The sequence below is a fragment of the Mus caroli genome, chromosome 6, assembly GCF_900094665.2.
Source record: "Mus caroli chromosome 6, CAROLI_EIJ_v1.1, whole genome shotgun sequence".
Lineage (NCBI taxonomy): Eukaryota > Metazoa > Chordata > Mammalia > Rodentia > Muridae > Mus > Mus caroli.
Window position 1 is genome coordinate 25476385 of NC_034575.1, and position 20596 is coordinate 25496980.

Below are 20596 nucleotides of genomic sequence, written 5' to 3' on the forward strand. Positions count from 1 at the left end.
TTTCTTTCTCCTCGCTCTTGTTCTCACTCTAATTCTCTCTCACCCACTCTCTCTCTCTTTCCATCTTCCATTTCTAAACCAAGTGCAGGAATAGTTGTCTCATTGTTAGTGGCTTAAAATGATGCTTTTGAACATGAGGATGCTGGGTGCTTTCGGTGACTAGTACCATTCCCCACCTTTTTTCTTCTGAATTTCTGAGCTATTCTTTACCAGCTCTCTCTTTTATTCTCATGGCTACTAAAGCTGTACAATTGCTTTCTTTTCTAGGTCCTTAAGCCGTTTGCTAATGTTACTTTCTGAGCATTTCCAAAGCTGGGGTTCTAGGAGAGTTTGGTGCGCCTGAACGGCTGACCCATGAAATAAAGGAGTAGGGCAGGCGGGGTGGAGAGTGGGGCCAGCTATCAATAGAAGAGTGACCCCCCCTCTCCGCACACGGTCAGCTAATTGGCCATTGTGGGAAAGTATGTGTGCATGTGTGTGTGTGTGGTGGGGTGGGGGTGACAGGTGGCCTTTGGATTTTAGCTAAGCGTCTTCTTACCTCTTTGGATTTTGTTAGATTCATTCTGGGTTGTTTAGGCCCCATCTTTTCCTTTCCTCCTTCAAGACGACTCCTCTGTGTACTGACCTCTGCTCTATTCGTACTATTCCCAAGCCATATGGAGACTAAGGAGACTGAGCGGGGCTTCAGCAGGACTGAGAATTGGACTTTTTTTGCTTGTTGAAAATTGTACAAAAGACTCCTGGCCTTCAGTTTACTCCACCTGTCTCAGTAGAGTGGTGACTGCCTGCTGACAGAGACAAGGGATTCTGACTGAAGTTCTTCTCTTGTACAATATATATTCCCTTTGCCATACTGTCCCATCATTTTCCCTATCGCTACAGGAGTACAGACCTGTGATTAAGGGCTAATGCCTTCGAAATAATAAGCCATTCCATGTCACAGGCTGCACCAAGCCAATTCATCCAGGTTGTCTCATCTAATATCCCAGGCCTCCTGTGGGGTAGGGAGGGAAGGAAGGTGTTTCCAACACCGCCTGACTGGTGAGTCGGTTCACTGTGACCAGGTTCAAAGGCTCCAGTTCTTTTAGACAGGGACTGGGCATCCCAGTTCCCTGACTCTCAGTCCTGTGACCCTTCGGTGGTGCTAACAGTGCTCTGGGTACAGTGGATAGTGTGGCAGTGTGAGAGGACAGAAAGAAGGGGAACAGAAGAGCAGCTGTGTGGAGGAGCAGCCTAGGGCCGCTAGCTACTTCTCTTTCTCTGGCCATGGAGGACTTGGTGCTCCCGAGGAGGTTGGAACAGGGAATTTCCTACCCATCCTGCAGAGGAAAGAAAAGCTAAGGGTCTTTGCTTCATTTTTCCATCTTTCCACTCCCTTCCCAGGAAAGGAGGGAGGAGGGTGGCCCAGCTCTCCCAAGGCCTCGCATGTGGATACCACATGCCAGACCCTCCTTAAAGTCTCATGTCCATTCTCAGGCCCAGGCTGCTGGCCTTTAGGTGATGTGCTGTCGTGAGGCCTAGGCCATGCCCAAGCTGGAGGAAAACCCTTGACGATTGTCTGGAGGGAGAAGCATGCAGGGCACCCAAAGAGGAGGACTAGGCCCTGGGCTGTCCCCTGTGGACAGACGGACACTTCTGTTCTGCAACTTTATCTTGGCTGTAGCTTGGGGCCAAGTGAATTTCACAGGGTGAGTGGTTGCTTCTTGGTGGGAGGAGGGGAGGCTGGGAGGGAGAAGACCTATGTTCTGTGTGTGTGTTTTGGAGTGTGTATGTGTGTCTGTCTGTGTCTCTGTGTCTGTATATGTCTGTATGTGTCTGTGTATGTTGGAGTGTGTGTGTCTCTGTGTGTCTGTGTATATCTGTATGTGTCTGTGTATGTTGGAGTGTGTGTGTCTCTGTGTGTCTGTGTATGTTGGAGTGTGTGTGTCTCTGTGTGTCTGTATATGTTGGAGTGTGTGTGTGTCTATGTGTGTATGTGTATTATGTGTCTGTGTATGTCTGCATGTGTCTGTCTGCCCAACTGTCTCTTTGGGTGGGACCAGACAAAAGCTTCAGCTCTCATTCAGAGCCCACTTCAGATCCCTTGGTCTCCTACTCATAAGCCAGGCCAGACATTTTGGCTGTGTTATTATTTGCCTCTTCTACATCTGAAGCTCTGTGTTAAGTTTTCAGTGCTCCAAGAGGATCCTCTAAAATTGAGACTGGTTGGGAAGAGGAAAAAGATCAAAAATAAGTGGGTGGGGACAAGAGAGGGAAATGAGGAAGGGGTGAACAGGATCAAAATGTATTATATGTGTGCATAAAACGTATTACCAACTATAATTAATATATGCCAGTTAAAAAATTAAAAACTCTGAATATTGCTTGTGATAGATTTTATACACGTCCTTCTTTAGGGCTGAAGGCTTCTCTTTCCCCTAAAATTCTTGAGGAGGTTAGTAACCCTTATTAGACTATATACTCACTCCAAAAGTAGATGTGCTATGATCTGTCTTTGAAGCATCAAGTTCAAGCATCCACGCCAGGCCTCCCAATGTCCCAAAAAGTAGATAGATAGTCTGTAGACTTTCAGTAAGAAAGAGGCACAGCTTAGAAAGGGTGTCATCTCTCAGGACCCAGAACCAGATAGGCTGAGAGCCAGAGGCATCCCAGGTTCAGACCTCAGAGCTTGAGATGTCTCTACATTGTCATCTTCCACCTACCCCATGGAAGGAAGCAAGCATGGCTCCTCTGCCCCAAAGGTTGGGGTTATCTTATATCCCCTTTCCTGGGCGGGGCTAGCAAGGAACTGTCATTGGTTCCCCAGTCCCCATTAGTCCATCTGCCCACTCCCTCATCCTTTCTGTTATGTGCCAGGGCTCCTTCACTTCAGGGTCCCCTCTCTTCCACACTGGCTCTGTCAATCGCCCTAGACTCCACAGCTTTCCTCACCCTCCCCATCTTTTCCCAGAGACCAGGTTCTTCGAGTCCTGGCCAAAAATGAGAAGCAGCTGTCACTTCTCAGGGATCTGGAGATCCAGAAGCCCCAGAAGGTGAGGATTGCTCCTGGGGATATCACTGTCACCACATTTGCACTTCAGTTCCTTGTCTTGACCCCTGACATCTTCCAACCCTGAACCTTCCTTCCTGAGGTCTCCAAAAAGGACCACTAGATTCTGGACAAGTCCAAGGTGGCTTCTCTGCTATGTTAGGGACATGTCCCCAAAAATTTGGGTGGCCTTTGTAAGCTGTGATTCCTTTAGCTTTCCCTTCTGTTGTGGGTGGGGGAATTATGAGCACACTCTGAAAACAGCTGCAATGTCCTAAAGCCATAGGAAAGCGCAGATGTCCCTGCTGCGGTGCCATGCACATGGCTTCACTTGGCGAATGTGTTGTATTTGGGTCTGTGTCTGTCAGCCTGGGGATCTGTTTCCAAGAACATTTGTCCTCTCCAAGTTTTCACAATGGGAAACATTTTCTTTGACAATTATAATGGAGGGCTTTTGTTTGAGGGCTTGTAAAACAACCAGCTTTTTCTGGATGGGACCCAGAGCGTTCGCAGCTATTTGTACAAGTGTCCCCTTCAATGAGGGGGTTCCACCACTCTCCGAGTGCCTTCATTTTACAAAGGTACAGGCAGATAGAGGGCGAGGGCTCCAGATTTGCCTCTCCTGCTTCTCACGGGACTCAAAGAGGTAACGTCCCCTCTCCCGTCCAGGCTAATGTCCAGTGGTGGCAGTCTCATTTGTAGGAACTCTAGGCTCTGTGGATCCAGATGACATTGCAATGAGTGAGTGAGCTGGGATGTAGACTAGGAAATGAGGAAGGAGCCTTAGTGAGGAGGGGCTTTATTCTTGTCTGTAGACCATGGGTTTGGTTTTTTGTTTTTGTTTTTTTTAATGGAACTGTATCCCTTTGAAGCATAAAAGAAGCCCTGTCCTCTCGATGCCTACTGAGTATATAAGGACAGTCGATAAACACAGCTGTCTGTCTGTCTGTCTTTCTGTCTTTCTTTCTTTCTTTCTTTCTTTCTTTCTTTCTTTCTTTCTTTCTTTCTTTCTTTTTTTCTTTGTGAACAAGGTGGACTTCTGGCGTGGCCCAGCCAGACCTAGCCTCCCTGTGGACATGAGAGTTCCCTTCTCTGAACTGCCCAGTGTTAAAGCTTATTTGAAGTCTCACGGCCTTGCCTACAGCGTCATGATAAAGGACATCCAGGTGAGAGCCTACCCTGGCTCACAGTAAGGAGCTCACCTCCCACATTTCTTTTTGGTTGGTTTGTACCATGGGAGCGTGGGGACAGCCTCAGGCTTAAGAGCAGACATCTTGCTCGTGGGTACACAGCTGCCGGTTTATGGACATGTTATGGAAGACATTATATTGTACATTTCTGGGCTTGGGGATGCAGCTCTGCTGTTAGACTATTTACCTGGCATGCGTGAGGCCCGGGCTCCAGTGCTTGGCTCTGCATGGGATGAGCCAGAAAACTGGGCAGAGTGACACACATCTGTAATTCCAGTAAAGGCATCATAAATCCAAAGTTCAAGGCCAGTCTAGGGTACCTGACAGCCTGTCTCAGAACAAAAAGCAAGCAAGTAAGACAGCACACATGAACATGTGCAAAACCAAACCAAACTAAATAGACCATGAAAAAAAATGTACATTTCTAAGAGAACATTTAAGTTTTGGACAGGGTTTCCTCATGGAGGCAGGAAGAGTACGGCAACTGTGAACTAATCCTCTGGAAGAGCTGGCAGCTACCAGCAAAAAATAAGAGGGGAAAGTGGAGGCAGGAGGGACAGTTTAGGTCCTTCCTAGGAACCTCTGGTGGCTTCCTTTGCTTCTCTAATGGCTTCCCCTTGTTATGTCTCAGACATCCAGTCTGAGAGGGCTCCACGGAGGAAAGACACCCCATACAACAACCCTGTCATTCTTTCCTTCCCTCTCTGCACTCTAAGCATCTCCCCCAGAGGAGAGTCCTCCAATGGCTTGGGAAACATGGCAGACCCAGATCAGGACCAGGAGAACAGCATCTTAAGCTCCCTCTCGATCCCACATCTTGCACTATCTTTTCTGAGCACTGTGAAAATCTACTTCAGCTACCGCGTGTTCACGGACATCCCAAAGACCCTCGCAGGTCTGGGGAGATGGCTCAGGGTGGGTACAGTTCTCTCCAGCACCCAGAGCAAGCACAGCTGCTGCCCATGATCCTAGTGCTTGGTGGGGGCGGGGGCGGGGGGGCAGATAGGGAGGGGGTAGAGGCAAGGAGAGAGACATGGCATCCTGAGGTTTTCTGGTTAGCCAGTTTATAATCAGAGAGCAACAGGTTCAGCAAGAAGCCTTGTCTCAAAAAATAAGGTGGAGAGTGATTGAATAAAACATCTAACATGGACTTCTGGCGCTCACTTGTATTGCATGCATATAATGGAGAAAGAAAGAGGTATTGGTAGCACAACCTTTTTCCATAACAAATCTTTGGGTACCATGCAGATGTTAAGGCTCCCAGGCTGTGTCCTCGTTGCAGATTCTGTGGTTGCCTATGTACCTGTAGAGTCGTTTCCACAGAGACTCATTCCTAACAACCATGCTGCTCATACTAATCTCCTCTAAGGACTCAGAGTGTGGGAACAGGGAGCCCCCCAATGTGCACACACTTGACACCGCATGCCAAGGGATCAACGCATTAGGCAACATTCCTTTCCCAGGGCAGCACAGGGCTGGGGCACTGGGTCCATTCAAAGTCCTTTATCCTTCACAGACACATCTGTTTTCCCGCTCAACATGTGGGGGTGGGATGTTTCTCTAATTAAATCCCCCACAAACAAAAATGGGGAAACTCACACAGACAAGAGGCTACCACATCAAAAGAACAGAACTGAGTTCTCCTTTTTAGCCCATGCCTCTATTTTGAAGTTCCCATTTCCCTGCGCCAGTCCTGGGAACCCAGCAGCATTCGGCAAACAGAAGTCTCAACAAACTTGGTTGATTACTGCATGTCGGGGACATCCCTCGAGCTTCCCTCGCTGGCCCCTTTTAGAGAGAGCCTCTCCTGAAGTCCCCAAACCTGAACTCCTGTGGGACTTGTCGCTCCTTCCCAGGAAAATGCCTGAACTTTCTGCTCTAACCTCTGCAAGCAAATCTCCAACGTGCAATCTGCAAAGCATTAAGCCCGGGCTGCCCTCCTCGAGGTCATGCTGTGGCTTTGAGGGCGCCAGGGGTGGGGAGAGGCTGTTGTTCCTGGTTGATTTGTGGTGACAGCGGGGGAGGGGTGCAGGTCAGAGAGGCTCAGAAGCACTGACAAGACTAGAAGGGGCTTTGCACACCCAGGTTGATGTGGAGCAAGCTTATTTGAGCTAAAGACACACGGGCTCAGCTCTAGTACTAGCTGTGTCCGCCCCACCCCCCAATAGTGAGCCTTCAGTAATGGCAGCTTGAGGGATGTCAAGGTGTCCAGGACTGACATGCGCAGGGAGTCCTTATTGATACATTGCTCTCTCCTTGTTTTTCTCTTGCTCATCTGCACACTTCTGGCCTTGGTTAGGACTTAATAAATGTTAGCTGAATTACTATATATGAGAACTCAAAGAAAAGAGATGTGTTTGGCGGTGAGGGCCGGGCACAGCCAATCACGGAAAACTCTGCTGGTGGTTTGGGGTTTTATCCAGAGGAAGAATTTTGAGGAGGGGACCTGTATCTTCCTTTTCTACCTCTGCATCTGGGAGTACTTAGAAAGACAGCTGTACTCCATACACAGCACCCACGGAGCATGTGTATTTGCACACACACACACACACACACACACACACACACACCTACTGTGTGCTGAGTATTGGGCAGGGAGCTTGGAAACACAGAAACTGAAAACAAAACCAAGCCCAGCAAACTCAGGGGCTGTATCCAGGAGAGCTAGAAAGAGTGGGATGGGGTGGGGGGATGGGAAGGGGGGTAGATGCGTGATTACCGTGGAGTGGGTGAGTGCCCTGATGGAGTGCGCACAGGTTGCTATGGGAGCGAATACCAGAGGCACTGCACGTCACTGGTGCTGTGAAGCTGTAATTACCCATGCGTGCCGTGCCTGCGTGCGGCTGAGGAGCAGGGAAGGGGGGCTTTCGGGGAAGGAGGCCCCCACCCGGATTTGATGATGGGACCAGGCTCCTTGTAAAGGGTATCTTCTGTCCCGTGAAGTGGGCAGAGGGGAGACTCAGGAGGGTCTTTTACACCATCAGATTTGCATTTCTGAACCCCCCCTCCTTACTGAGCTTGTGTTGAGCTGGGGACAGGGCCCCGGGAGACTGACAGGCAGGAGGTTGGTCGGGAAATTGCAGTGGGCCAGGCAAGAAATTATCTGATTCCGAGGGTGCTTGATTTGCATTTAATTTCTCTTCACCTCTTCGTTCTTTTCAGTCCTTCGGTGTTTCCCCCTCCCTGGGATGAGTCACTACGGAAAGGCTTCACTTGAGCAATCAGTGCTTGGGATTTTAATGGCTTTTTTCTGATTACAAAATTAATAAATATTCATGTTAGATAATTTTGAAAAACAGGAGAAAAGCACAAGAAGAAAACAAAAATCACCCATGCTCTGACCATCCAGAGAGGAATACAATTTAGTATGATTCCGCCTCACCAGCTCCTCTCTCTGTGGGCTTGTCCACATCTGCATACAAATAGGCAGTTACTGGGCCCATCTGAAAAAAATCTTTCTGATCCCATCCATCTCTTTCCCCTCTCTAGTTACCATCCATCTCTCTGCTTCCTTCTAGAACAAAACTAGAAATACTGACTTTTTATTTCTTCGGCTTACCCATCATCCCCTTTGGCAGGCTGTCGGCCCCTAACTTCCCCAGAAGGGCCCAGGCACAGGAACAAAGCACAGGAACACCCGGTCCACTCAAGCTCTAACTGCACAGTCTTTCCAGGATGCTGTTCAGTGATGTTTCTCCTCTGGCCCCCTAGGACTCTGTACTGGCCTCCACTGGCCTGGTTCCCTGGTTGCTCTGTCAACCACAGTGTTCCTGTTTGCAGGAAAACTCAAGACTGTTCTCTACACTCCTGGGAAACAGAGCGAAATCTCCCCACCTCCTTATGACCCCCCTTATGTCTCCAGCTGAAGTTCTGAACTCCAACACTGGCTGTCTGAGGGTCCTTGCAAACTCTACAGTACAAAGGGAGCATCCCAAGTCCCCATCTGTTCCTCTGCAGCCTCTGGGAGCTCAGGTGTCTTCAGGGAACAGAGGTGGGAGTCATTCTGGACTCAAACATGCCACTCAGCCTACTGCAAATCCTAGAATCTTTCTTCAAATACTTCTGACGCATCTAAACTGCTACTGTGGGTCAGCATAGCTAAAACTGGGGGACTATTCTAGCAGTGTCCCACAAAGGGTCTCGCCAAAACTCAACATCCTTCTGCCTTCATGAGAACTGGGGGTCACAGGAGGGCCAGACTCTGTCAGGAACTATCCAACTGTTCTCCCCAATCTTATCCTTGCTTCCCTATTATCCATTCTCAAGGCAGCAGCTGGATGTGTCCTTTACAAAAATATATAAATACAGTTGGGGCTGAGTATCTCACATCCCTGGAGATGGAGCTAGATGTTAAAGTCTAGGCTGGCTTGATAGTAAGATTGTAATAAATGCAAGCAAGCAAACAAACAAAAGAATACAGAAGGGAGCACAGGTAGGCATTTATAAATGCAAAGTTCTTGAAAAGACCAAGGCTCCAAGTGAGTCACTCCCCACCCCTCCCCTTCATTCGTACTCTCCCTTGCTTTGTGTCTATAGTCTGCAGTCTTTAATGCTCCTAGAACTGACCTGATGTGTTTCTGCCTCAAGGCCCTCGTCTGAGGTCACATCTTTGTACTCTCTGGGGTCAGTCCTAGAATGCTGTCCTAGCAGGTATCTGCATGGCCCGTTTCCTCACGGCTTTCAAAGTCTTGCTCCTGTGTCAGCTTGTGTCCTTCTTTTAACTGTATCATCTGTCCTCTCCCCCATCATGGTCATTAACCTCCTCCTCCTAGCTAAAGTTAGCTGGTATTTACTGCACGCCAGGCTGATCCATATGACAGCACTTTAGAGTATAGGCTGAAGTGTGTGGTAAAATGATCCTTGTCTCATGAGGGGAAACTGAGGCAGAGCCCAGGTTAGTGATCGCATCAGTGTGTCATCAGGGACCACACTGTGTTTTATACCATCTATCACCTCAGTAGTCAAGATGGTTGGTGGTGTGTGGTGTTTGAACTTGGGTCTCACTGCTCAGGGGTTCAGCCCTGACTGTGAGGGGCTCCATTTTGAAACTATCATCTTGGTAGCACTTTCCAGAAATGGCGCTTACATAGCAAACATTAGTTCTAGAAAAGAAAGCCAGGGACCTGCTTGCCAAAAGCACACAACAACCCACCGTGTGCTGAGTCGGTGGAGCAAGGCTGTAAGGAGATTGGAAATTCTTTAGGCCTCAGCTCCACCTTCGGGGTCCTGGGCTGATGCTTCTCTTCCTTACAGGGGTGCTGTTTTCCACCTAAGCTCTCAGCCTCCCGCATCCCTGGAATGAATGAATTCACAACCAGCTCTTACTGTTCAGGTCAGTTAGTGGCCTTCAAGAAGGAAAATGGCTGGCTTCTGAGCTTCTCATCTTGTCTCCGTCCACCCCCCTCCTCCCCCCAGGAGCCTGACAGGGTTGTTTGTCATCCTGAACCCATGCGAGGCCTCATTCTCAGCTCTTACCCTCTTCCCTCAGCCCCGGAAGGGAGCAAACATCTGTGTAGTTTTCAGGCCAGGGTAGATTAATGTTCCTGGAATTGAGGTCCAGCTGGGAGGGTTGAGGATTCCTAGCTCCTAGGAGGGTGTCCTATCCATTCATGGGACTGGGAGGATGTTTGGAAAGACATTTGCAATTTGGTGCCAACCTCCTGTTTGCCTCCAACTTGATTTCTAGAACAAAGGCTGTTCAATTCCTCAAAGTTGTTTCCTATGGGTATCTCTGGCCATGTTGCAAGAATTGGGCCGTCTACGGCTTTCTTCTGAGTTCTCCCCTTCACCCTGCTCCCCCAAATCATCCAACCCCTACTCAAGCCCTACTACATCCTGGGACATTTGACCCCTTGTAACTTCATTCTACTGGGTGTAGAGCAAGACTAGGCCTGCCCAGACCCAGTTGTCAGCCAGTTGCCGGGCTGCTCACAGCTGCTCAGCACAGCTGGTTTTACCAGCCCTCAGTGACAGACACACATTGGTCATGGTGGGCTGGGGGGACTTAGGTGGATTTCCTGGGAAAACTATGCATTTCTTTTGTGAGAGCTTCCCAGGGTGGTACTTGAGAGTGACCGACAAGGACAAGGCCTCCCCCAGCCGTGCCTGACATACACAGGCATTCCGGCTTTGCCCAAATGCAAAGCCCCAAGCTAGGCCAGCCTCGCTAGAAACATGGCAATTATAATTACTGAACATGTACTTGGTGCTGAGACATGAAGTCCTTTGAGCCATAGACATTGATTTCTAGTTCCATTTTGAAATCTGGAATCTATGAACTTGAGAGTCGGGGACAAGTGGACAGGGCCCTCGGGAAAGAATGAGTTCCTGGGCGAGTCACCTCATGCATAGCAGCAGGTGGGGACCCGCGCTCTCCCCCAGCCCCAAGGACTGAAGACACTGCAGCTGGCACTTCACGTTAGCCATGAAAAGCTTGGTTCTGGTATTATCTATTCTCTTAAAAGCCCTTGCTCGCTCAAGTGGTATGAGCATGCTGCCAAAACCTAAGACAAGAGTACGGGGGGAAATGTTCAAAATTCTAATCTTATTCAAACAGGCGCCATTAGCATTTTGTTATATTTATTTTTGGCATTTTAATGTCTTGTTTTCCTGTGCTTGAGGGTACTTGATTTTCATTACTTGAAGAAACTTTTTAATTGCAAGAATAGTATGATAGAGTTTTCAGCTGTTAACATTGTGCATGCCTCTGTTTCCTCTCTTTATCTATATTTATTTATACCACACACAAGTATGCATATCTGTGTGTATATGTTATTATTGCTAGGCTTGAGGAATCCAGGGCTGGGAACAGGAAGATCTGCTTTTTATCTCATCTCTGCCACTTCTTAGCTATGCATTGAAGCGCTGTCACTACCCAATCTGTTTCATCTCTAAAACACCACAAGTTAATTCCTTCTCTGGAGTCTGGTCATTTGACCAGATCGAGTGAGAGAGAAGAACGTGAGAATAAAGATACCATAGACCAAAGGGTACTGGTCCCCAAATAAGGCAAGATCCAAACTGTGACCCAGAGCTTAAGGAGAGGTCCCTTTGAGTGCATGAGGATGTTGGTTGACATTCTCAGGCAGAAGGGCTTGGGAGCTTTCCGCTCTGCATAATCAGTGTTAGTCCTGAATCTGCCTATCACACTCTGACCTAAGCTGGGAAAAGTGTCCGAGCAGTGGTTTCACCGGGGGTGGGGTGGGGTGGGGTAGTGAGAGCAGTCAGTAGTCACCTCAACTCAGGCACTTGACTGCCCTCCCTCCCTGTGGTCAGTGGAAAGCTTTATGAGAAGGCTGAATGCCAACAGCAAACCATCTCTCAAGCCTGTTGCTTCTGGCAGGCAGTTAACATGTTGAGAACATTGACACACTCCACACTCATCATGGTTTAGGTTGGCTTTGTCCATATCTGGCTTTCTGAAATGGCCTGGATACCAGTTGTCTAAGCTACTTCCTGGGAGAGGAATTGATGTTGGGAATCAGAGCCATTATCTGCTCCTCCAGGATGGTCAGCTCCATGGTTCAGTTTTTAAGGTACAAAAACAACGTGGGCATGGACCTATGTTCATCTTAATACACCTTCATATCTACCACTATATTTTATCCTGCAAGGCAGTGCAACACAGACTGTTGTCCTAATTCTTGGGCTGAACAAACCAAGGCTACAGCAAGTTCTACCATAAGTTGGGAGCAGAGTTGGACTTAAAGTCTGTCTCTCCACACTGATGGGTCCTGTGCTCATTTGGGTAACTTTAGCATGAATGCCAGCACATGAAGAGTCACCCTTCAACCACATACATTCTTCTGTTGTACGTGATCATGGTGGTTCATCCCTCCTGGTGTTGATGCTGCGGTCCAAAGCCCTCTTCTATCTTTCCAGTGTGTTTTCCTATCTGCTAGGTGCTGCTGGATGAAGAGAGAGATGCCATGGCGAAGTCTCGCAGGCTGGAACGCAGTACCAACAGCTTCAGCTATTCCTCTTATCACACCCTGGACGAGGTAGGTCCAACTGGGCAAGCTCTAGACTCTAAGGCTTTTGAATTCCTTGGGATTGCTAGGATCAGGCAGAGGCCTGAGAAGGATTCTGAGACTATAGAGACTGTAACGTGAGAGAGTACAGAGAAGAGACATTAGGTGAAGGGATGTTTGGTGGTAGATAGCCCAAAGGGATCCAGAATCAGATAGAGGGAATAACAGTTGAGAAGCACACCTAGGTAGGCTCAGAGTCTACGAAATGATTCGTTGGTTGACACATTAAGGTGTGGATCTATTCTAGGCCAGAACAAAATAGGTGGAGGCTGCCTTAATAGCCCATCTCCTGACTAAGTGATTCATTGGCGTCCTTGTGACCAGTCGTGGTGTTCCGTGGCCCCAACGGTGGATTCTTGAAGACACGAGTGGCAGCAACCCAGGCACACTGGGAAGTCATGCTCGTGGAAATAGGCAGTTGCTTTTACTTGGCAAAAATGTATGATGTAGTGACATCCAGCTAGATGTTAGCGACGGTCACTGTGTTTAAGAGAAAACATACAGGCGGGTGCAGGGACTTCCACTTCAGAAAGAAACCCAAGGAAAAGACCTCATTTGCCTGTTAAAGGACATGCCATTATTGATAATGTCTACTCTATCATTTTTCTCATTTCTCAAGACCTGTAATGGAGAATCCATTTTCTTTATAATGTTTATTCATTGATATATATGTATTGAAAGGACAAGAAAATGAACTAATATAGACTGTCACTGTTATTGATGTCAACAATAAATAAAACACTGCCCTTCTCTTCAAGCTGCTGAGTCTAGAAGGAGTGAAAATGACATAAAACAGCTCCACAGTTCATGAGATCTGTTAAATGGATAAAACAGACCACAGGGTGAAGGCAAGAGAATGAATTTTCAACAGAGAGAGACCCACGTAGGCCATGTCTAGGAATTTATTTATTTATTTAGATCTTCTTATGTAGCCCAGGCTGGCTTGAATTGCTGGTCCTCCTGCCTCTGGCTCCCAAGGACTGGGATTCCACATATGTGCTATCACAAGCAGCTCATGTCTGGGATTTGAGTGAGCTCAATACAAGCTGTTCTCTCAGGTGAGGTGAAAGTATAGCTTTGCACAAAGAGCCTGGAGTTCTTGAAAAGTCACAGCTCGATGTCCTTTAGCTCTGAGGGTATCTTTAGGATTTGTAATTCTTGATCTGTGTTCCTTTAGACTCCCAGGGAAGGTAGGAAGCAATAAAGAAAGTGGGGTGGATGAAGGAATCGCATTCCCTGACATGCTTGGGGCTCACCCCTCTCCCCACTTAAACTCCCAGTCTGAGAAGACTTCATCATTTTCAGATATATAGTTGGATCGACAACTTTGTAGCTGAACATTCTAATCTTGTCTCCAAAATTCACATTGGCAAGAGCTTTGAAAACCGGTCCATTCTTGTGCTGAAGGTAAGAGCCCACTGAATCAGGCTGTAGACTACAGAGTGAGCGTCCTTATTCTAAGACTGAGCTCGCTGGTAAGCGGCTGGGCAGCAGTGTCTGGCTAGGGAAGATGCATGTATCCCGTGCTACAGACTTGTGTCATCAGGGACTCACCCTGGTAAGTATGGACAAGTGGCAGTGTGACAACCTGGGCAGGAAGTAGTGGAAGGTGCTAAAGAGGCAGGGCTGTGGAGCATCAGTCATCACCTCAGCTCCGGTGAGTGTGGGTGAGTCAGCGCCCTTCCTGTTGCCACACTTGCTTCACCTGCTAAGTGAGAACAGAGGCGCATGTAGGGTTCAGTTGACAATGACTGAGGTCATCTGCCTTAGGCAGCCCCATAGATGGGCATGCAGCTCTGGAGAAACCTTCCAGCCCTTCATGGGGCTCAATATGGTCACTGGAGTGCCCTTGGTCACAAGGGAAGCATGAGGAGTAGTAGCACAAGTCCCAGAAAAGACTCAATCTGTAGCCTGTGCTCCAGCGTGTGAACCCCAGGGGACTCAGCATCAGTTGTCAAGGAGGCTAGGTCCCACATGGCAGAGTCTGGTACTTCTAAACAGTCATGTAGCCTTGCCTGACTTTGCTGTGACTCAACTTGTTTCTCCTTTGATCTCTCACCAGTCACCACTCCAGTCTCACACTAAGTCTTTGCTCCTCCAAGTGTGGCTTTGTACATCAGTACCCTCATCACCCGAAAGCCCATGCATTAGCAATGCAAACTCTGCCCCCTCCCTAGATCCACTGCGCCATAGCCTGCTTAATGTTTAATATTTCCGTGAGACACATGTGCCCATCGAAGTTTGAGAGGCACAAGTCTTAAGATACTTTCAGTCTTGAGAAATTCTGTATTTCTGCTTGGGTGACTTTGCCTTCCAAGAACAGCACTATAAGGCAAAGGCCACCCCATGTGTTCGAACTTCGTAGGTGTATGTACATATGTACGTAGACCAGCATGTCCCCTTTGTCTCAGGTTGAGTACTCTGACATACAGATTCATTCCAGACAGTAAGGATGCATCTTTGAAGGACAGCACCGTCTTGAGCCTACCTTTGTTTGTGGTCTGATTTTTCCCCCCAGTTCAGCACCGGAGGTCCAAATCGCCCGGCTATCTGGATTGACACTGGGATTCATTCCAGAGAGTGGATCACCCATGCCACCGGCATCTGGATCTCGCAGAAGGTCAGCTGGGAATGGCAGCTGATGAATAGCCTCAGGGACTGGGACCAGGGGTAAGGGATGCTTGGGTATTTATTAAAGGGACCCCTAGTTGAAGAATTCAACTCAGTTGCTTTAAATTCAGGTTTCTCTATCCCCTCCTGTTCTTGGGAACATTATCATATGCTCTGACCTTTTGCAAGTAGAGAATTCAGGCTATCCTGTTTTCCAGGTGTTTAAAACTTAAGCTTTTGGTTCTATGTGGGATACATTTGATTACCCAGTGCCACCCCTTCCTGTGGCCACTGGGCTGTTTTCTACTCCTGCTTGTACTTCTGAAGAATACCTGGCAAGGGCCTCTTCTTGTCACCCTCTCTTGCAGATTGTCGATGCATATGGCAAAGACCATGTCTTGAAGAGGATATTGAGAACTATGGACATTTTCATAGAGATTGTCACCAACCCAGATGGCTTTGCTTTTACTCATAGCATGGTAAGGATAGCTGGGAATCCCCAGCAGTAGTCATCTAGAGTGTGTGTCAGGGCAGAGAAATGTCATGGTGGCCTCTGGAGCTGGCTTCTTCAAAAGCTCTCTGCAGAGAGCCTGGCTAGCACAAAGGGGGCTGTTGAGGTATTAAAGCTATGGGATTAAAGTCATCTTGCCCAGTAACCTGCCCACTGCCCAAGGAAGCTTCTACTACCAGAGTATGGTTAGATGTCTTGCCATGCCTTACTCGAACCACAGATCTAATCTGCTCACAGGCCCAGTTCCATGTCAGCCCATTCTGTCCCCAGGGACTCCCTCCTTTTGCTCTTTCCTGCCCCACTAGGCCCCTCTCCCCCTTTCATGGGCCAGGATTTCAGCTTTCTCATCTCTGGGGGTGGGCCCAATTAATGAGGCTGCATGACCTGGGCTTTCTCAGAACCGCTTGTGGCGAAAAAACAAGTCAAGTCAACCCGGCATCTTCTGCATTGGCGTGGACCTCAACAGGAACTGGAAGACAGGCTTCGGAGGTATGGCAGCCTGTTGCACCCAGGGGCAGGACTTGAGGAGGAGTGGCTGGTCTTCGGTAGGTCCTTTCCTACCATCAGAGTGTGTTGACTCATACATTGGGAGGCATGGACATCATCGTTGGCTAATCTGTGTGTGCCATGACCAGGGTCAGGTGAGCACACAACCCGCGTGTGGGATGTAGGTGAGGTTGCACGTGTGGTACATGGATCTATATGCCAAACCTTCATGGGGACATTTAAGGGAACCCTTAGATGTTAAAATGTGGACACACTGCAAGGATCAGATCCTGACTTTAGCAGAAAAAGACTTAAGGAGGCTAGCTCATTCTGGCAAGGTTATACCATCCATGGCTGGCTTGGTTTTTTGGTGATCTTTTCTGATTTTCTCTCTTTCACACACATGACAAAGACATGGAGATTAAATGGGGAAACCGAGTCTTCTAGAACACCCAGAGGAAATAACCTGGACCCCAGCAAATCAGCAATGGGATGGGTGGGATCCCAGGACCAGTCAGTATAATCAACAGGATACACTCAACCTCAGCCCCAGATGTGGTATCTATGCTCCACAGTGGAGACAAGGGTTGACTCTCCAAGGGAAACCACACCCCTGATGTTAACAAACAGATCCATAAGCCGATGGCCAAGCTATCAGTAGAACATTCTATATCTAGGTGTCTGTGGCTTTGTAAATCTGGCTTTTTGGAGGCAGTTCACGATGAAAAATAAGGAAATTTCTAAAGGATGGAGACCAAAGCCCTCAGGTCACATGGTAGTGGGGGCCTGAGGGTCAGGGCCATGTGAGAACCACTGTGGCAAGAGATCATGACTGTGCAAAATTAGACCTGTCTGCCTCCCAATTGACCAGGGTTAACCCAGGTGGCTCTCAGGCCTGACAATACTCACAAATCCTGAGGTAGCCCAGTTTAGAGGTAGATAAATCCTGTCTTAAAGAAACTAACATCTGTGGGTCTCTCTGTGAACGAATAGCTAGATCTGTGGATATACAACGTAAAAAACAATTATTGGGGTAGAGGAGCCCAAAGGGGTAGAAAAGCTCCCATAATCCCACTACCCAAAGATTAGTGCTTTAATAATTCATCATGTACTTTCAGAGATTTCCCCTTGCTACAAATTACATTTTTAGGGAAGGAAAAATAAACAGCTAATGAATCCATTAGCAGGTACTCGTGAGGCAGGCAGACTCAGAGGACCTTGACTGTGGACGTCAGAGAGGCAGCAGCTAATTCCCATTTGGTCAGGGGAAGATTGGTTTATTCTGCTTAGCTCAAACCAGAACTAATGGCCTGAAGTGTTTCTCCATATTTGGGCACAGCCACCTGGTCGTTGGCAGGGGAACGGCTCTTGCCTGCGTGGGCTGCAAACACAGACAAAGCTTTCAGCCTCTCTCTGCTCATCTGTTGCCATTTGTCATTCATCAAGTGGGGCAGGTGCAGGAACTCAACAGACACAACAAACAGGGCCACTGTGAGTTTAGCCTCTGCCAGCCTGAGGGGCTGCCATGCTCCCCCTTCTAGCCAGGGTCCCCAACCTTAGACAAGGACCACCCAATCAAGAGGGGATCTGCTATTTGCTGACAGAATGGCCCTTGGGCTGCCGGGGGTGGGGGCGGGGGCGGGGGCGGGGGCGGGGGGGGGCAAGAATAACAAGCGACTCGAGGAGGGAAGACCTAGTTCATGGTTTTCATATTTTCTTAATTGCTGGATCGAAGGTAGCCTGGAGATCCTCCCTCAGAGCACTGTGCTCCTTCACCTCAACTACAAAGAGGATCCATCTGCAATAGTCTGCTGTTGACCCTGGGGCTGCTTGAGTACCCCCTCAAAGCTTCAGAAGTTGGGGAAGCTCTCTGGTCTCTGTAAGACTTGGATGCAGTCATTTTGGGGAGGTAGAAGGGAGAAGTAGTAGGAATTTTCTTTCCCCATGAGTTCCTAACCCACTGATCTTGACCAGCGCTAGATGACAAGGTTCCAGGGAAAGGAAGCAAGTAGGCAGAGCATCTAAGAGAAGCGAAAGGCTCAACTACCAAGAAATGGAGGCACAGGCTTGGTGGTAGAGCTGAGTCATTAGAGCACTTACCACACACTCGAGTGCACACACTCGAGTGCACACACACACACACACACACACACATCCACACACCCCTCCTCTCTGCACTCTCCTCCAAGTAGGTTCCTTGAGAAAAATTCCCAAAAGCCTCTTCTGTGGTTCTCAGACCACCCTGAAGCAACTCTGGGACTCCATCTTGGTTTTCCCTGGTACACAAGTCCATGGGCTTCTAGGCTCAGGTTGCCTCTGGATACATCTTTCCAGGCAGGCCTGCCTCTCCGATGGTAACTTGGACAAGACTTAACCCAGAGCATGAGTGGTAGGTAAACCCTGTAAGCCCACAGAGTTGCTGAGTCAGAGTGTGGCTCCCTCCTTTGTCCTGATGTATGAGGAGAAGAAATCCAACAATAAACATGGCCTAACACAGAGTTTATCTTGTACACAAAGTCCCATGTGGACAGCTTGCTCTCAATGGCACCTCTCTTCCAGTGGTGACAAAGGGCTTCTCTCCAGAATATTTTGCTTCACACAGACAAAAGAGAATGCAGTCACCCTTTTTCTTTCCCTCCTCCTCCTCCTCCTCCTCCTCCTCCTCCTCCTCCTCCTCCTCCTCCTCCTCCTTCTTCTTCTTCTCCTTCTTCTTCGCTGAGATCTCTCTATGTAGCTTCGGCTGGCCTCCAGGACTCACTCTGTAGACCAGGCTGGCCTTGAACTCATAGAGATCTGTCTGCCTCTGACTTGGCTGAAATTAAAGGCATGCACTTACAAGGTCTGGCCACCTTTCCCCTTAATGGCCTCAAACCAGAAATGACACATCGTTTCTGTGCAAATTTTCACTGGTCGGAAGCAGTCACATGACCTCAACCAATTTGCAGAAGGAGCTTGCAAGAGGTAAAGGTGTTTTTTGAATACTGTTTCACCACACCTGGGCACTTTAATCCACTGGGTGGTTTTATTTTGCTTCCAGGAAATGGTTCTAACAAAAACCCCTGCTCAGAGACTTACCGAGGGCCGGCACCTGAGTCAGAGCCAGAGGTAGCTGCAATTGTGGACTTCATCACTGGCCATGGGAACTTCAAAGCTATGATCTCCATCCACAGCTACTCTCAGATGGTCATGTATCCTTATGGCCATTCTCTGGAGCCTGTACCTAACCACGAAGAGCTGGTAAGATTGTCTGGATAGAGTGTGGGATAGCAGAAAGCTTCTCTCTGGGGAACTCCACCTGGTGCATCTGCAGGTAGCTCCTTTGGTTCCCAATATGAGGGTCTGGGCCAGTAATAGGAAGAGTCCATGGTAGGAAGAATCAGTAGAGTTGTTCCCATATGTGATCAAGTTCAAAGCTGGAAGAACGGTACTATCTACATACAGTGGTCCCCACTCCCAAGCTTCTCACCAGATGCTGAGCATGCAAGGGTTGGCCATCCCGTGCCTCTTACTCTCTGGCTGTCATTTGCAGTTCAATCTTGCCAACGATGCAGTAAAGGCTCTCTACAAGGTTCACGGGATCCAGTACATTTTTGGCAGCATCAGCACCACCCTCTGTGAGTGAGCCATGTCTGCCTGGGGCAGGGCAGGTGCAGCATGAGCAGTACCATTGACCTCCATGGGCTGGGTGGATGGGTGGTACCCAGGCAGCATCAGTGCGCACAGACCCTGTTACAAAGTCCTCCAAGGGGAAAGGTTCTCAGTATATCGGCCTATTCTGCCAGGGGGAAAACTGGCTGGGGGCGGGCAGGGGAGGACCCTGGATGCGGCCTGAAATTAGGAAGCTTGATGTGATCGGGTTCGGGTGGGTTGCAGGACCCACTTCCCACTCAGGATTCCTCTGTGCCTTGTGACTCCACCTTCTTCCTCCTTCCCAGGCATTTTTGCCCTTTTCTTTTTAGATTCAGCCAGTGGGATCTCGGTGGACTGGGCTTATGACAGTGGCATCAAGTATGCCTTCAGCTTCGAGCTCCGGGACACTGGACAATATGGCTTCCTGCTGCCAGCCTCACAGATTGTCCCCACAGCCGAGGAGACATGGATGGCATTACAGACCATCATGAAACACACCCTGAATCACCCCTATTAGCCACACTACTCAGGCCGGAGCAGTTGGAGTTCACCCTTTTCCCTGAAAACCCCCCTGAATTAAGTATCCCTTCCCCAAACCGTCGTTGGACCCTTAGCAAATAGAAGCAAATTTGAGCAGGCCTCACTGCCTCTAGTGTTGGCTGCCATCTCTTTGGGACACCCCACCCCCCCACCCCACCCCTTGCTGCCTTCGGGAAAATATGAGGCCCACCCAAGCTCTGCCTTTCTCTCTTTGCTTCCAATCCCTGGGAAGGGCCAAAAATCTACATTGCCCTAGCAGTTTTTGTAAAATATTTTAATAAATCCAGAGGGGACCAGGCTTGATTTAAACAACAGGATATCAAATGGTGGACTTTCTGTCCCCTTGAGAGAGGAGACTAGGAACGGGGTGAAGGACACATTCAAGGGGCTCACTCAAGGGTTGTACTAACCCCATGTCTGAAACTGAACAAGTCCCTGGTTTGTGACCATCAAGGTTAGGCACATACTGAGTTGGACTTTACTGAGAGAGTAAGAGGGCAACATTTTGAGACCCCAGTGAGGTGTGTTCTCCAGCACCTGCTGTTGGGGAGCCGGAAGAGGGCCTGCTGTT

General features: G+C 48.7%; 1 protein-coding gene across 4 annotated transcripts; it reads left to right on the forward strand.

The window, feature by feature from the left end:
- On the forward strand, positions 1-20339 carry Cpa5 (carboxypeptidase A5). 4 transcript variants are annotated; one of them, XM_021164746.1, is made up of 12 exons: positions 1-435; positions 1477-1688; positions 2951-3032; positions 4060-4194; positions 12120-12218; positions 13554-13655; positions 14767-14868; positions 15227-15337; positions 15768-15858; positions 18893-19092; positions 19385-19469; positions 19815-20339. In XM_021164746.1, exons 2-12 carry the CDS (start codon positions 1573-1575, stop codon positions 20000-20002), a joined length of 1311 nt encoding a protein of 436 aa, XP_021020405.1. In that variant the 5' UTR covers positions 1-435; positions 1477-1572; the 3' UTR covers positions 20003-20339. The 4 variants fall into 4 exon arrangements, with proteins under 4 accessions (XP_021020405.1, XP_021020406.1, XP_021020407.1 ...); XM_021164747.1 differs by having other exon boundaries at positions 28-1343; positions 19815-20169; XM_021164748.1 differs by having other exon boundaries at positions 28-155; positions 19815-20169.
- The last annotated feature ends 257 nt before the right edge of the window (positions 20340-20596 follow it).